This window comes from Astyanax mexicanus, chromosome 10 (assembly GCF_023375975.1).
Source record: "Astyanax mexicanus isolate ESR-SI-001 chromosome 10, AstMex3_surface, whole genome shotgun sequence".
NCBI classification, from domain to species: Eukaryota; Metazoa; Chordata; class Actinopteri; order Characiformes; family Acestrorhamphidae; genus Astyanax; species Astyanax mexicanus.
This window is the reverse complement of record NC_064417.1, coordinates 22,386,130-22,402,948: the sequence shown is the minus strand read 5'-3', so window position 1 is coordinate 22,402,948 and position 16,819 is coordinate 22,386,130. Positions and strand designations below refer to the sequence as shown.

The 16,819-nt window shown below is 38.8% G+C and overlaps 1 protein-coding gene across 2 annotated transcripts in view; it reads right to left on the bottom strand.

Moving 5' to 3' along the window:
• Nucleotides 1–2,011: 2,011 nt before the first annotated feature.
• The window catches only part of LOC103035461 (C-terminal binding protein 1), a 40,604-nt gene continuing 25,796 nt past the window's right edge, over nucleotides 2,012–16,819 (bottom strand). For both annotated transcript variants that reach the window (XM_049483807.1, XM_022683474.2), the window contains exons 3-9: nucleotides 15,121–15,265; nucleotides 13,991–14,197; nucleotides 13,061–13,275; nucleotides 9,802–9,932; nucleotides 7,888–8,015; nucleotides 6,649–6,760; nucleotides 2,012–3,366 (exon numbers count right to left, since the gene is read on the bottom strand). In XM_049483807.1, the coding sequence (XP_049339764.1) occupies nucleotides 3,180–3,366; nucleotides 6,649–6,760; nucleotides 7,888–8,015; nucleotides 9,802–9,932; nucleotides 13,061–13,275; nucleotides 13,991–14,197; nucleotides 15,121–15,265 (1,125 nt within the window). In that variant the 3' untranslated portion in view covers nucleotides 2,012–3,179. The remainder of the gene's footprint in view (nucleotides 3,367–6,648; nucleotides 6,761–7,887; nucleotides 8,016–9,801; nucleotides 9,933–13,060; nucleotides 13,276–13,990; nucleotides 14,198–15,120; nucleotides 15,266–16,819) is intronic.

The window sequence follows — 16,819 nt, the reverse complement described above, 5'->3', positions numbered from 1 at the left end:
GAACTCTGGTATGTCTCCCATAATGTTGTGTGCATTGCAATATTTTGAGGAAAACTTACCCTGCTAATTGAACCTTCACACTCTGCTCTTACTGGTGCAATGTGTAATTAATGAATACTGGCCACCAGGCTGCTCAAATTTAGCCATGAAACCTCCCACACTAAAATGACAGGTGTTTCAGTTTCATTGTCCAACCCCTGTATATGCCCATTGAAAATGAATGTATTTTATTTCAATGTAAATATATTAAAGAAGCTCTTGAGGCTCTGCACAGAACATCTTCATACTAGGCTACATATGTCTGCTATCTCCTTGCTGGAGTCTGGGCGTGACATGATGTGCAGGTGCAATGAATCTAGTATAAACCAATAGGGTGTCGGAATAGTATGTTTATACTTCTCATCCAACCAAAATCAGATTCACTCTATCTAGTGTTTCTTTTATGATGAGAAGCCGGAATGAAAACAAGCTGGAGTATAAAGTTGAAAATGTACGAGGTAGAAAAAAAAAAGTAGAGTAAAGTTTAGCATTAACTATTAGCTATTAGCTAATTCTACATGTTATTAGTGTATAATTGGCAGCAGTTTGATCTATGTGATTTTGGCAAGGTTATGGCTGTGCTGGAGTTTATTGAATTAATAAGAGCTTAATAAGTCACTATCAGCTCAAGAAGTGTACCATATTTTAAACTGAGGTTCTGTTCGAATTAGCTAAAGGTTAATACTTAGTAATCTGATTAACAGGATGCTAACATAACTGTTTATTGTGCACTATAAGAACTAATGCAGCCATAATTAATCATTTCCACATAACAGACCACCTTAATTAAGCACCAATAACAATTACACAGAATAAGCAGTGAATAAATAATTTACAAATGTCTAATTTAGGCTGTATTAAGCAAATAATAAGACATTAATAAGTGCCTAATTTGTGTTCCTTAAAATAAAGCGTTACCATATGAGACAATTCAAATCAGGCTAGATACAGCATGCACTTACCATGTGTTTTTCCTTTTCCCCCAAAAATAGTGTGTTTGGACATGCATATGTATTTTGTGTTTTATGCATGAATACAGGTGTTATACACTATGTATAAGCATGTATATATATATATATATATATATGTATATATGGATAAATATTAGTGGTGTCAGTTGATCAAAAAATGTAATCCGATTAATCACAACAAAATTCTGTGATTAACTGCGATTAATCACATTTGTTTCACTTCAGAAGCAATTTTTATGGTAGATATTTAAATGTAAATAAAAGAATGAATGTAGGAAATGTAAAATTCAATTATATATATATTAGTAATGTGTCAATTAAAATAATAGTATATACTGGTAAGTTTGAAGGGAGATAAAATCAACGTTGGGCGCTGGAATAGAGAATAGATGATAAATTGGATTGTAAATGTCTCAGTTTGGTTGTGAGGATTTCTCAATTCGAACTTAATTTGATGAGTAGAAAAATCTCAGGGCAGGAAAGCGTGGGTCTGTGTGTGTGTGTGTGTGTGCCTGCGTGCGTGTATGTGAGTGAGAGAGAGAAATAGAGAGAGAGAGATCTCTGACCGGGTTGAAGCTGTAAGTATGAACCCGAGTGTAACTGCTGGACACCCTAAGCATGTGCCGTTCAATCGTTCAGCCAGACAACAGCGTTGGGCGAGGGCGGGGCAGATTACGGTGTAAATAGGGGTCAAACTTGGTGCCTTAATTAATTTGCTTTTAAAAAATAGTAACGCGTTACTGATTCCAACTTAACAGCGTGCATTAACGCTTTAACGTTGACAGCCCTAATATATATATATTTAGTATGCACGTGTGTATGTATGCTTGAGAGTGTTTGGGTGTTTGGGGGCGGAGGGTTCTAAATTGTTTAAAGCTTTTGTTAATTTGTCTTGCAACAGAAAATCTACAAATAAAGTGCTTAAAAATGTTTAAACCAAATATAACTGAAAACACAAGGTTCTGGGAGACAACAAAATAAGATCAAAACAAGACCTCAACTTTGTCATTTAATTTGGACTTTTATTTCATTTAAAATAATTCATACAAATGCATACAGTCACAAACATTTTCTTTTTTGGATTCTGTTTAACAAAAAATAATGATATCTCATAGTATATATAGTATGTATATTGCTAGCCTACCACTTTACCAGGAAGGAAACTATGTAGGCAATGGAGCGCTGCAACTATCCCAGCAGCTTAGAGCTGCCTCATAAAACACGGTACAATCAAGTCACACAGAAACAGGCAAGCATGACGCCAGCTTTTCACAAGACAACCTTTTTTTCTTCTTCTTTTTTTTTTTTTTACCTTTAAACACGTAAGGTATTACATGCTAAGTTAACAAACAAGAACCAAGAAAATAATACAAAATAAAAAAACATTGAATATACTTTTTGAAAGTACTGTACTAAATTAGACTACAAAAAGACACATGGATACAAAAAAACAATGCACTATGTGGTTTAATTCAAAAGGGAGGGAAGGGGGGAAAATAATTTTCCTGAGAGGGTGTGCAAAACGGGCCTCTTTTGGGGCTTTTAAAAATTAAAAACAACAAACAAAAACAAATATATATTTTTTTAATATCTATGAGTTCGCTGGGTACCTCCCTTTAAGCTGTTTTTTCTCTTTTTTTTTGTCTTTTCTACAAACCATTGATCATGTTCTAAAAACTGTACACAAACAGGTTACATTCATAACTACGCTTGTTTTTTTTTAACAATGAAACCCATTGGACACAGAAAACAGATAAAATCGCCCACTGCACTTGGACAGACTACAATCTAAACCAGCAGGATTTGCTTTAGGGAGAAGGCTCTTTTTTGTTTTAGATCCACAAGAGTTTCTGTCTTTTTTTGTTGTTGTTTTCACACAAGATATTAAAAAAGAGAAAAAAGACAAAGAGATAGAGAGTGTGAGAAAGTAAGAGAAGAGTGAAAGAGCTGAGAATGTGAAAGAGAGAGAGAAAGAGTGAGCGAGCACAACCCACCACCCTCAGTTCGAGCGATCGGGTACTTCAGACAGAAAGTCGTGGTTGTGGGGGAGGCTGGGGGGTTCTTTTTCGTGGCTGGTTTGGAGCCGGGGAGCCTGTTCTGCTCCTCTTCTTTGGGTAAAGAAGGACAGGAGAGTTCTCTAGTGGTAGGGAGAGCACCGGGGCGGCGCGGCTACAACTGCTCATTTGGGTGCTGCTCCCTGTCGGGCTCGGCTTTGCCCGTCTGGCCCGGGGACGGGGCGTGGGGCGGGTGTGCTACAGGGGGGAGGGTGTGGGTAATTGGCACGGCGCTTTGCACGATCCCTTCTACCGGAGGTGGAAGACCCCCAGAGGCAAGGCTCACTACACCTGGGGGGTACCTGCAAACAGAAGAGGGGGAGGAAAACATTTTTGTAATTTAACATTTAAAACTGTTCAAGGTCTAGTGAAGTACTGATTCTTATGTTGGTTCTAGGGTTGTCACGATACCAAAATTTTGACTTCGATACCGATACCAACTGTAGTATCACGATTCTCGATACCAAAACGATACTTGGAAGAAAAAAAAAACAATAAAAATATCTGAACATATAATGTTTATTTTTGACTGAACTGGATTGAACACTGAACAATCGGTGCAAACGTTTTTATTCTAAAATGAAACATTTGTACAAAAAATAAGTTTCGTTATTATAACCTTAACTATAACATAATTATCTAAACACTTCCTAAAAACTAAAACTAAAACCAGAGGTAATGGTAGCCTGACTATGTGAACCTGACGGGCGGGCAGAAGTTAAGTTCTGAATAAGGAAAATAAAGAGACAGAAGAACATTACAATGTTATGTTCATTTTAACACTCACTGCTCCGTTTTATTAATCAACCGTTTACCGTTTTTAATAAGCAGTCGCTAGTAAATCTTAGTAAAGCTACAGACAGAGTGTATCTTGACTAACTCCACTAACCTGTCGACTTCTCAGCTCTTTGTAGAGATCAGGGTGCTTGTCTGCTATTATGTTAAATAACACTGTAACATAGAAGCATAGAACTATTATTTAATTAAAATGATTTTTAAGAACTGCTACAGACAGTGCTGCAGGTCAAACGCGGAGGCGTTCACGTGCGAGAGAGAGACACAGAGAAAGAGTGAGAGAGTGAGAGAGCGAGAGTGAGAGAGATTTGCGTGTTCTGATGTGAGCTACTCACAGGTAAAGGTTCTCTTTTATCTCCTCGTGCTCATATTCTAGTCCCATACTTAAGTCTGCAGCTCCCTCAGTGTTTTCTGTCGTATTTTGCGGCTAGCGCGAGCGCTTACAACTAACACCGCGGACCGCGAGGTGCCGCCGCGCTTGTGCCGAATCCGCTACTGAATCCGACTCCCGATTCGCGGACAGAATCGGCACAACACCCCCCGCTGTACAACTGCGGGAGTGAAAACAGCGCTAATAAATAAAGTAGTTTAGTTTCACTTTCAGTTTACGTTATTTTCGTTATTTTATTTAAAAATAAAAATATAAATAAAAAACACATGCCTACATCTCAGACTATTTTCCCACACTTCACTCCTCGCGCCCGTTTTGTCCACAAGTCGCGGACGAGAGACATCTGTTATTTTAGCCGTCGCCATTCTACACTCGCTGCTGCTCTGCTGGCTTGCGCGTGAATCGATTCATTTGTTCAGAACTCTAAGTTTATCTGAATCCTGCCACACCGACTGCTGCGGTGTGAATCAGTTTTCTTATGAACTGAATCAAATCGCGCCTACTAATTTGACTCATTTGAAGCTAGTGACTGGGCTATATACAGTATCGAAAGCATCGAACGCTAAAGAACCGAATCGTTTGTGATGACGTAGTATCGAAAAAGAATCGAACCTTCGGTACACCGTGCAACTCTAGTTGGTTCCACCACTGGATGAAGAGAGGGGCAGCGGGGAAACCAACCTTTCCTCGTACCCCCTATGGTTGAAAAAATGTCACTAAGGTGCACTATAGTGTGCCCCCTAGAGCAGAAAAATTGCTCTTAATCTTAATTAAGGATGAAGAATGAATGAAGATGGTTTTATCACACATGGTGCATCTGTTTTTTGTTTGTTTTTGTGATGTCTTACTTATTTCTAACCCCCTACAGTCCAGCACTGGATTACACCAGCAGATAAGCACAAAAAAAGTAGAAGAAACTGTGGCACAGCCACAAATGTAATCAGCAGATGTTCTACAGAAGTTCTCTGGGTCCGCCTTTCTACCTGGGTGAACAACTGAGAACAAGGAAGAACAAAGAAAAACAAATTTGCTGGTTCTCTTTTTGGCTAAACGAGTACACAGATGTTAAGGGAAGCCTCATGCCTTGTCCAAAAAGCACAAATGAATCAGCTGCAGGCAGGCCAATAGAATTTAATCCCAGCATCTGCTCGCTGCACTTTTACCAACAAACCTAAAATTAATTTTGCAGCCATAATTTTACGCAATATCCGAATATTTTTGGACACCCCTTCCAATGAATGCATTCAGCTACTTTAAGGGTAACTTACATTAGGTTCTGCCTCCTCCCCACTCTCGCACTGGCCTGCACTCACACTGCGTTTAAACAATCTGTGCCCAAGCACGCTTACCTCACTCACTGCTCAGTGGGCTTGCCGGTGTTGTGCCAAATTCAACACCTGCGCCATTAAAGCACCCTCTTTCAGAAGCGCATTTTCTTGCTAAAAGCGGAGATAATCTGCTTTAATTTCTTATCACTACTCGTCAATAATCATGGTTATCTTAGGGTGCTTTCACACCTGCCTCGATTGGTCGGGACTTTTGGCCTGTGTCAAAGGGGCCGAGAACCACGGTCCGGACCAAAGGACCAGATTTTGGTCCGACCAAGAGATGTGGTCTCGGTCCGGATCTTCTGAACCATGGTCCGGTTCGCCTGCAGTGTGAAAGCGCTTTTCTGGATGGTTCGAACTTTTGGACCAATTACAGGAAGCTGAGCAGGCTTTCTTCAGCAACGGCAGCAGAAGAAGAAAAGTAACCGGAAAAGCAGGAGAAATGAGCCGTGGAAGCACATGGGGACTAACCTAGAGTACTGTGCCTGAGGTTGCTGCTGCTGGTATAAAAACCACAATAGCAGCACTACTATGGAGACTAATAAATCTGTTCATTCATTTTATCCTTTTATCGGCTTCCCGCCGAATGAACCACCCGCTGAATTGCCAACACGCCAAAGTCAGACGCATGTCCTTCTAAAATCAATCAGCGTCAAGTTAAGGTAAACGCATCGATACGTAAGTGATGATGAAAGGATGTAGAAGTATCACACAAAGGTCTTTGGTGTGCTCCCTAAACTGCAGTGTGAAAACAAAAATAAGCGGACCAAATATATACAATGTCCGGACAATGTCCGGACTTTCAGGTGTGAAAGCACCTGCAGTCACGTTTACATACATAGCAACATAGTATGCGCTCCCAAGAGGGGGTGCTTTTTCTGGCGGGGGAGCTGAATTCGGCACAGCACCGCCATCTTTGTTAACAGGAATGTATCACGGATGATCTTGTGCCTTGCTTAGGCACAGATCTCGCTTACACTGCATGCACTTCTTCAAGCTCGGTATTAAGTGGTTGAGTTGTGCCAGTAAAAGAGGAAGGTGTTTTTGTTAGATAATGTTAAACTGCGCACCTGTAGGCTCCGTTAATCTCGTGATGGATTGCAGGGTCCATGCCGGCCCAGTGGGTGGTCTGTGTGAGGAACTCCTTATTAACACAGTTCTTCAAACTGTCTGGGATGCGGCCTGTGGCAGAAAGAGGTCTTTTCAAATGAGGCATTCTGGGTCAGCTCACATGTTTAAGAAACATTTGAAAATACATCTCTGTAATTATAGTTTATTCAAGCTTTTAATTGTATTCTCCTTTATTTCAATTAATAGTCATATTTTTTATATGTTTAACTTTAGCACTAGTGCATTAAGCTCTTAAGAGGTCTGTGAACAGCAATTTTCATGTCTTGCCACCGATTCTCAATGGGATTTAGTTCAGGACTTTGATTGGGCCATTTTAACACATGAATATTGTGTCTGTATGTTTAGGGTCATTGTCTTGCTGGCAGGTAAATCTCCTTCTTAGTATCAAGTCTTTTACAGCCTCAAACAGGTTTTTTCCAGAATTGTTCTGTATTTACCTCCATCCATTTTTCAACCCCACAGCATGATGCCGCCACCACCATGTTTCACAGTAGGGATGGTGTGTTCAGGGTGATGAGCAGTGTTACATTTCACCTCTGAGTTCTTTGGTCTTTACAAATTGAATGTCTTTACTGTCATTGTATCAAACAAAACTGAAGCTGTATGTTAAGTAGTGTTCTCTAACAAACCACTGAGGTTGATACAGAACAGGAGTATTTATACTGAGACTAAATTACACACAGCTGAACCCTATTAAATTATCATGTGACTTCTGAAGGCAGTTGATTGCACTGGATTTTATTGAGGGGTTTCTGTGTAATGGGGGCTGAATACTTTTGCCATTACACTTTTTTTCAAAATTTTATTTGATTAAAATATATACATATATATAAAACATATATAATTTTTGTTCCACTTCACAATTATGTGATACTTTGTGTTTGTCTAGCACTTAAAATCTCTACAAAATCCATTTGAATTTGTGGTAGTAGTGTGAACAAACGGAAGGTTCAAGGGGTATGAATACTACAGGGTACTTTAGACAGATAGACAGATGATTGTATTATGTTATTGTTTTAGAAATATATTTTTTTTATTTTATTAATACAAATATATGTTTTTTATGAAATGTATTTGTTAAAATCTCAATGGTTTCTACAAGATATGTAATCAAATGAAAGTAATATCAGATTCAGATATATATTCAGCAGAATATGGTGGGTTATTCTCTGATTTACCGGTAATGGCTCTGCGGATCTCCCGAGCTGCTTCCTCTCTCATCTCGATGGAGGCCTGCTCGCTGTACCAGGCAGCATGAGGGGTGCAGATCAGATTGGGAGCATCTTTCAGTGGACCCTGGCTGAAACTGACCCAAACAGCACAGGCGTTAAAGTGAGTGAATGGATAATATGTCATTTTGTGAAAAGGACTGTTGGATGACACACAACTGGATGACACACAACTTTCTCTTACTTAATTCTGATAAGACTGAGGTCCTTCTATTAGGTCCTAATATTGATAAAAACATAAATGTTAATACTGTAGACATAGCCGGTCACTTAATTATACCTGGTAAAACTGTGTGAAACCTTGGGGTCATCTTTGACTCAATTCTTTCGTTTGATGCCCACATATGTAGCATAGTCAAAACTGCATTCTTCCATTTAAGAAATATAGCTAAAATCCGCAGTATACTCTCTCTGGAAGATGCTGAGAAGCTGGTACATGCATTCATAACCTCCAGGCTGGACTACTGCAACGCGTTGTTGGCTGGAAGTCCACATAAATTACTTTATAAACTCCAGCTAGTTCAGAATGCAGCCCCGAGAGTGCTTACTAGTACCAGAAAATATGAACATATTACACCTATTCTTTCATCACTACACTGGCTACCTGTTAAATTTCGTGTAGATTATAAAATACTTCTCCTGACGTATAAATCCCTCAATGGTCTGGCCCTGCATTATCTACAGGAACTCCTTACTCCTTACAATCCGCCACGTTCACTCCGCTCCCAAGACGCTGGCCTGTTATTAGTCCTGCGTATTAGAAAAAAATATGCAGGAGGAAGAGCTTTCTTTTATAAAGCTCCCCAACTTTGGAATAACCTCCCTATTAATATACGGGACTCAGACACACTCTCAATCTTTAAATCTAGACTCAAAACATTTCTATTTGCTCAAGCTTTTGATGTAATGTCTCATTACAATTTTCTTCCTCTTACAGCTTATCCAGCATATATAAACCCTGTCCTAATCATCTGCTTTCTCTTTCTCTCCCCATGTCCTGAGCTGCTGCTACCAGTGCCCATCCCACTCCAGCAGAGTTTCATAAAACCATTCTAACCCCTTTTTCTTCCCTCTGTTCTCTCTCTCTATCTTTCTCACATGTGCTGAGACGCCTGGCCGGCCGGTCTTCCTGGATGTGTCCGTCTGTGGTTCCAGCTTTCAGGAATCAGCCCTGTCCTTCTACTCATCAGAATTATTACACAACCCTTCTAACGCCTGCTTTTTGTTTCTCTTTCTTTCCTTTCTGTTTTCTCTATCTATCTCTTTTACATGTATGGAGATGCCCTGTTCCCGATGTTCCCAGCCTGGCTCTCCACTGCCTGCTGTGTTGTTCTCTGCCTCTGCAACTCTTAACTTTAACACACTCAGTATCTGTTTCTGTATTAGCCATAGCTCTATAGTTTGTGCCCATCACATTCTTATATTCATAAATTAGTACCTGTTATATTACCCATAGTTCACATTAATTCTCTGTACTGTTTTGTTCTGTTATTTGTTTGTTGTTTGTTGTTTGTTTGTACTGAGCGGGTCAACCCGAGTAGGATGGGTTCCTCGGACTGAGTCTTGGTTTCTTCCAAGGTTTCTTCCTCTTAAAGGGAGTTTTTCCTTGCCACTGTTTCACCATAAAATTGGCATCTCTGTGGTGCTGCTCATAAGAGGCGTGGACCTGTTTTTCCTGTAAAGCGGCTTTGTGACAACCTTTGTTGTAAAAAGCGCTATATAAATAAAATTGAATTGAATTGAATTGAATTGACTGTAATACTGAGTTACAGCATACTGGATGATTTAAAGTCCATCAGTTTAGTTTATCAATATACAATAACTCAATAAAACATTCAATTTGGCACAAAATCCCACACTCACCTAAAGGGCTCTGTCTCGTGCACGTCCAGAGCTGCTCCCCGTATTCTTCCCTCCTTCAGTGCCTGAGCCAGAGCTTTCTCATCCACCAGCCCTCCTCGTGCAGTGTTCACCAGGAACGCACCCTGACGCATCTATAACACAGGTCAAAGAGTTCACACAACACACACACACACACACAAACAAAATCACACAGGCATATTGAAACAGGAAGTTCCTGATAGCATGTACCTGCATGCACACTCACTGAGCTGATTTTGATAGTAAGGCATGCTGATGCCTGTGTTGGTGTTACCTGTTTAATTAGCTGGTATAGGGGTGTGTGCGTGTGTGTTTGTGTGCTTTAATGTACGGTATTAGTTTGTGTATTCATTTGTTTATGAATGTGGTGTTTATTTGTATGTATTTGTATGATGAGTGTAAACACGTGTGGGTAATATATTATAATAAGATGGCTGATGTGTGTGTAAGTTTATGGGCCCTATCTTAAACACTGCACAAAGTGCATGATGATGGTCACTGCTATCTTACACCCAGCCAACAGTCTATTTTTAGGCCTTGCGTCTGTGTCGTTAAAATAGCAACAGAGTTTACAAATATATACAGTATCAATGCTGATGGACATGGTGGTCTGATAATGAGATGTGTTTAGGTAAATTTCTTATTCTTATTATTGTGGCAACAGAAAATACAGGTGCGCCCCTGACTGATTAAAACCCTGACAGCATTCAACTGTCAAACGTTCATTGCTATCTTGGCAATGCATGTGCGCCACACAGCAACTTTTTCATCAACAATAAACAGAATACACAATGATAAAAATAATAGGGGTGTGACGAGACACTAATATCACGAGACGAGATGAGACAAGATATTGGGTTCACGAGAACGAGACGAGACAAGATTTAAAAATAAAATTTTAAAGAAAACCTCAAAAATGAAAAATGGCTTGAAAACTACAGTTTTGTTTGACAAAATCATATAACGCAAACTTAACAGACTGGTTTCTCTCACACATTGATTCTATAAGAAATAGAAATAAGAATAAGAATAAAAAATAAAAATAAAACATTTCTAGGTCTTATATAGTGCAAACAATAAGTGCAAACCACAACCAGACTATGTTTTTTTTTCTCCTAAATCTCTTGTAATTTACTTATGCATAACCATAACCAGTCATATTAAGCCTATGCTTGAAGTGCAAACAGAGACAGAACATTTTTTAATTACAGTACAGAGCTAAGGGATTAGTACAACTGCCTATGAAACAGTCACGTGTAGGATTTACTTACAGTATTTATATATGGTTTGTGTCTTGTTGGTCACTCTGTTATCATTTATTGTTTCCACTGAAGCCAAAATGCAGCCAGACATACAACTTAAAAAGGGGGTATGCAGCCTATGCGACGCATAGGGATGCTGCACTAAAGGGGGCGCCAAATGAAAGCCCCAAATACATTTTCTCTCAGGAGAAACAGCTTGATGGTTTTGCGGAGCGCAATGGGCTAGTAGGGGGCACTGATATTACGTTTGCATACACCACAAACAGTACTGCTGTGTTGCCAGATCCCGCTTAAAAAGTCCACTCTAAACTATTTTTTCCCCCCCGCGAGACAGGTTAAGGCTTGACGAGAAATATCGCCACGTTTAATCTCGCGAGATCTCGTGCCACGAGATCTCGTCACACCCCTAAAAAATAATATATAAAAAAAAAAAACACTGCTGTAAATGACATGTTCGTACACCTTCACAGAAGTGCTGTGCCGTTAAAATAGCAATCCACATAGCAAGACAGAGCATACGTGGCTCTTAAACAGGGGTGTGTTGAAAAATAGATTTTTAGATTCAAAACAATCTTAATTAGAATGATCCGATATCTACTTATATAAACTCGAGACTGATCTTTAGAATTAGCCCATTTTCCTCATATATGCGCACAGTTTTAACATCTCGCGTTTAATCTCGCAAAACCATCCTTTATTTTCGAGCACCGCCCTCTGGCTGAGGTGATCAGTTAAGCAGGGCTGGAGCACGATTGACGGCACCCAATAACATGAAGGCAGATGTGTTGCTACATTTTGGATTCAGAAACCATGGCGGCAAGGGAAGAGCTGGCTAAAAGCAAAACCGTGTGTAAACTGTGCAACATGGAGGTGATACTAATCCTGATATTCCGAAAAACAGCAGAACCCAAACGAATTTCACTAGAAAAACATATTTGCAATTAAACTACTTACAAGTTCTTCTCCTGCCAAAAAAATAACTAAAGCTCTGGTAACATTTATATGTAAGGATATATGTCCATACAGCGATGTTAAAAACGATGGCTGCCGAAGCCTCATTAATGTTCTGGAACCACAATATGTTTTATCTACACATAAACATTTGAGTGGCCATTCCAAACTTGTATAGAGATGCAAAGCACGGTGTCACAATTAACTACATTAAAAGATAAAAAAAAGAAAATATAACTGTTGTGTTAAGTCTTCGTAATATAAACACTAATATTTTAATAATGGAAGTTTAAATGTCCCTTGTATAATTACAACATTTCATGTTTAAACTACAATATTTATTGTAACTAAAATTTCCCAAGATGAATCGATATTAAATCAAAAATCGAATCGAACTGGTAAATCAGTGCTCACCCTACTCTTAAAGGGAATGGCAAGTGACAAGCGGAATGGTTTATTTCACGCTACAAAAACACACCCATGATTAATAAGAGAATTAGAACATGCCTCGAGTACTTTTTGAGTACTTTTCCCGCCGTTACGATAGCAAAGACACACTGACGCACCACTACACCAATCTGTGCAGTGCACGGTTGACAGCTCGCCTACAGATTGCTAAAATAGGGCCCTATATGTGTGAAGATTAAATGATGTGTGTTTGTGTGTGTATGAATCAATTCCATATTTATATCCATATAATGTACATCTGTAAATTGATTAAAGTGTATTTTTACATGACAGCATAAGTGTAACACTAATATTGCTACATTCTCTTAAATCTGTAACATTATTAAAGTATAACCCTCATAATACTACATGAACCTACTTTTGTAACATTATTTTGTAACATTATTAACATTATTACTCCTAAAGCTACATTCTTCTACTTCTGTAACATTATTAAAGTGTAAAAACTCTAACACTCTAGATACAATATTCATTATCTTCAGGAACACGATTAAATCATATCTGTCCCATTGTTATAACAATGTGTTATCATGGGTAATATTGGTATGCATGTTATTTACCTGTTTGATGGTGAAGTCATTGATGAGGTGGTGGTTGTGCTCGTTCAGGCTGCAGTGGAGCGTAACGCAGTCGGAGTGGAAGAGCAGGTCCTGCAGGGTGTTGACCCGTTGCAGTCCCAGCGCACGCTCCATCCCGTCAGACAGGTATGGGTCGTAGAAGATCACATTAAATCCAAACGCTTTGGCCCTCAGAGCAACAGCCTGACCCACACGACCTGAACACACACAGAGGTTAAACCTATAAAGACCTCTAATGACTCCTGACTGCTTTAATTTCCTCTTCTAAATGCTTTCAAGCTGCTATTAACTCATCCTTCCTCGTCTTTATGAAGTGAATAGTGCCCATCACACGACTCTTACAGCAGTGTTTTCTAAAACTGTGATTAAAAAACAGGGTTATTCCACCAAATATTGATTTCTGAACTCTTAAACTTTATGAATATGAACTTGCTTTCTTTGCATTAGTTGAGGTCTGAATACTTCAGCCATTTCTCAATTTATGCAAATAAATGCTGTAAATAACAATATTTTTATTTGGAATTTGGGAGAAATGTTGGCTGTAGTTTAGAGAATAAAACAACAACAATGTTTATTTTACTGAAACATATAACTATATATGCTAATTTTCACATGGTGGGATTAGTAAAGGATTGTCTTCTCTTATCTATAATGGCAAAATAACGCAATCACATCCTAATAAATAAATAAATAAATTCAACATACCAGCTCAATCACATTAATTGGATCTCCTCAAGAACTGAATGCTAAGAAAGGATCCTGGTTATTTTTACTATATGATGTAACAGTTTGATGCTGTCTCTATAGGTCACTTTCACTAAAGTTGATTAAAGTTGATTGAGGTTGATATTACATTACACATGTAATAAGAATACTGCTGTTGCCATTTACTTTAATATCTTTACTGCTCACCAAGGCCGATGATGCCGAGTGTCTCCCCTCTGATACGAGCAGCACCGGACGCCACCTCCCGAATCTGCTCCACACTCTGGACCCTCGTCCCCTCACGGAGAGCCTGGTGAAGCCAGGTGGTGCGTCTGTACAGGTTAAGGATGTGACACAGGGTGGAGTCGGCCGTCTCCTCCACTGAGGCCGATGGCATGTTACACACTGCTATTCCTACAGTTCAGATAAACAGGGACACACATCAACATGAAGATGTTAAGTTACACAATATAAAATCATTGTGATTGTTTTCAATATTTGTTTTGTTTTTTAATTGCTGTAAAATATGTTTAAAGATGGCACAGAATGCCTGAACTAAGCTGCACAACACACTTGCATTTGTGTTTTTGTAGTATGGGAGTTGATACAATTATTTAGCCTAGGCACAGTGAGTTATATGTGTAATATTCAGCTCTGCAAAAAAGAAAAAAAAAATCTTACTCATAGAGATCAAAGCTGAGTGAATCTTCAGTTGAACTATCTAATTAATTAAGACCAATTTATTAGTTTAATAATTAGAAAAGTTATTAGTTTCTGTGATTTTACTAAATGAAAACATCTGGAATAATTAAGAGGAAGATGGATGATCACAAGCCATCAAACCAAACTTAACTGCTTGATTTTTTGCACCAGGAGTGGCATAAAGTTATCCAAAAGCAGTGTGTAAGACTCTGCATCTTTTTTGTTATTTCACCCATTTCTCATTTTCTGCAAATAAATGCTCTAAATAACAATATTTTTATTTGGAATTTGGGAGAAATGTTGTCTGTAGTTTATAGAATAAAACAACAATGTTCATTTTACACAAACATTTATCTATAAATAGCAAAATCAGAGAAACTGAAGAAGTCTCTTCATTTTCTCCAGAGCTGTATGTGTAATATATTGATGCAAATAAAACAAAACAGGTCATAAAAATTCAACCATAAATAATTCGAGGCTCAGTTTTTTTATTTTGATTTATTTTGATTATTTTGATCTTATGACAAACTCATTTGTGCATCATATTTAATATTGTATGTATCCTATTTAAAATATGTACTCATAATCCAAGCACTGTTCTAATCACAGCACACTGGCTGATTAGAGAACGTTACCTAACTCTCCGGCAGATTTAATGTCGATATTGTCGAAGCCGCTTCCGATGCGGACGATGATTCGAAGTGCTTTGAATTTTTCCAGGTCCTCTCGCATGAGTGTGATGGTGTGGTACATAAGTGCTCCCACGGCTTCGTTCAGTACCTGTAAAAAAAATTACAAATACAAATGTATTAAAATAAACGCCTTCAAAATAACTCAGCACAGCACATTAATGTCTAAACTACAAAAGTGAGTACACCCCTAAGTGAAAAGACCAAATTGTGTCCAAGTGTCAATATTCTGTGTGACCAAATTTATTTTCCAGCACTGTCTTAACTCTCTTGGATCCTCCATGACATCACAGAGCTGGTAGATGTTAGAGACTCCACCTTCCATTTGAGGATGCCCCACAGATGCTCAATAGGGTTTAGGTCTGGAGATATGCTTGGCCAGTCCAGCACCTTTACCTTTATCTTCCTCTGCATGGAACTAGTCATCTTGGAATCATAGAAAAACTGCCCTGTGACCCAGTTCCTGAAGGTAGGGGATCCTGCTCTGATTTAGAATGTCACAGTGCATGTTGAATTCATCTCTCCAGTGCTGGAAGCACTTATGTAGCCCGAGACCATGATGCTACCGCCACCATGCTTGACTGTATGCAAGGGACAGTTGCCTTGGAACTTCTCACCATGACACTGCCACACATGGTGGACACCATCTGAGCCAAACAGAGACCTTGTAACAATAACGAGTCACATCACACTGGGGAGGGAAAATAGCTAATTGGGCACATTATCATTATCTTTTTAACTTCAACTGAAGATTCACTCAGCTATGATCTCTATGAGTATGAAGTGAAGTGATCTTACACCCGGGCAATGTACTCATTCTATTTCTAAGGCCGACTGCTATTCTGATATCCTGACCACAGAGTGCTATTCAGCTCAGTTCTGATGAACAGCTTACTGCGTCATTGTCTGCTGATCTTTCAGCTGATGTGAATGAGCCGTGAACTGCTCAGCTAAAGCATTCAGCTTCTCTTTTATGCCTCACACACATTGACACCACACTGGCTTAAGCTCCTGATACACCTACACCTCCATCAGTGAATAACAGAAATATCTGACCTTCAAACGGAAGAGAAAACCCCTAGGAGTGCTAGAAATAAATCTTGATTTCCATTTCCAAACAGTAATACACTCCAGTGGTCTAGTTTATTTTTTGTCAGAAATATATTCAGTGACCTTATTCACACCACTGCTGCGGTGGATCTCTGAAGCAGCGCTCATTTTGTTGTGTTTCAGCCTTTCAGTTCCATTAGGCCCACCTTTTCTCTACCTGTTTGGGTGTATGAGCTCAGTTTCAATTGTCCCTGGACAGCTCCACATTCAAAAAGCTGATGATAATTCTGTAAGTAAATACCTTACTTTTTTTTTTACATCGCTGGTTTGTAGTACAAACCCCATTAGAGCTGGACAATAAGACCAAATTTCCTATCACATTATAATTCCTAATTTTGGTATATTATCAATACGATTATGATAAATCAATAAGAACAATATAAAACAAACAAAAAAGTACCTTAGTACCTTTCAAAAACATTTAAAATATCATATTTATTGAAACATTATATATATTGTAAAATATATACACAAACAGCTCTGGAATAAAGTAAGAGACCACTTCAGTTTCTGAATCAGTTTCCCTAATTTTGCT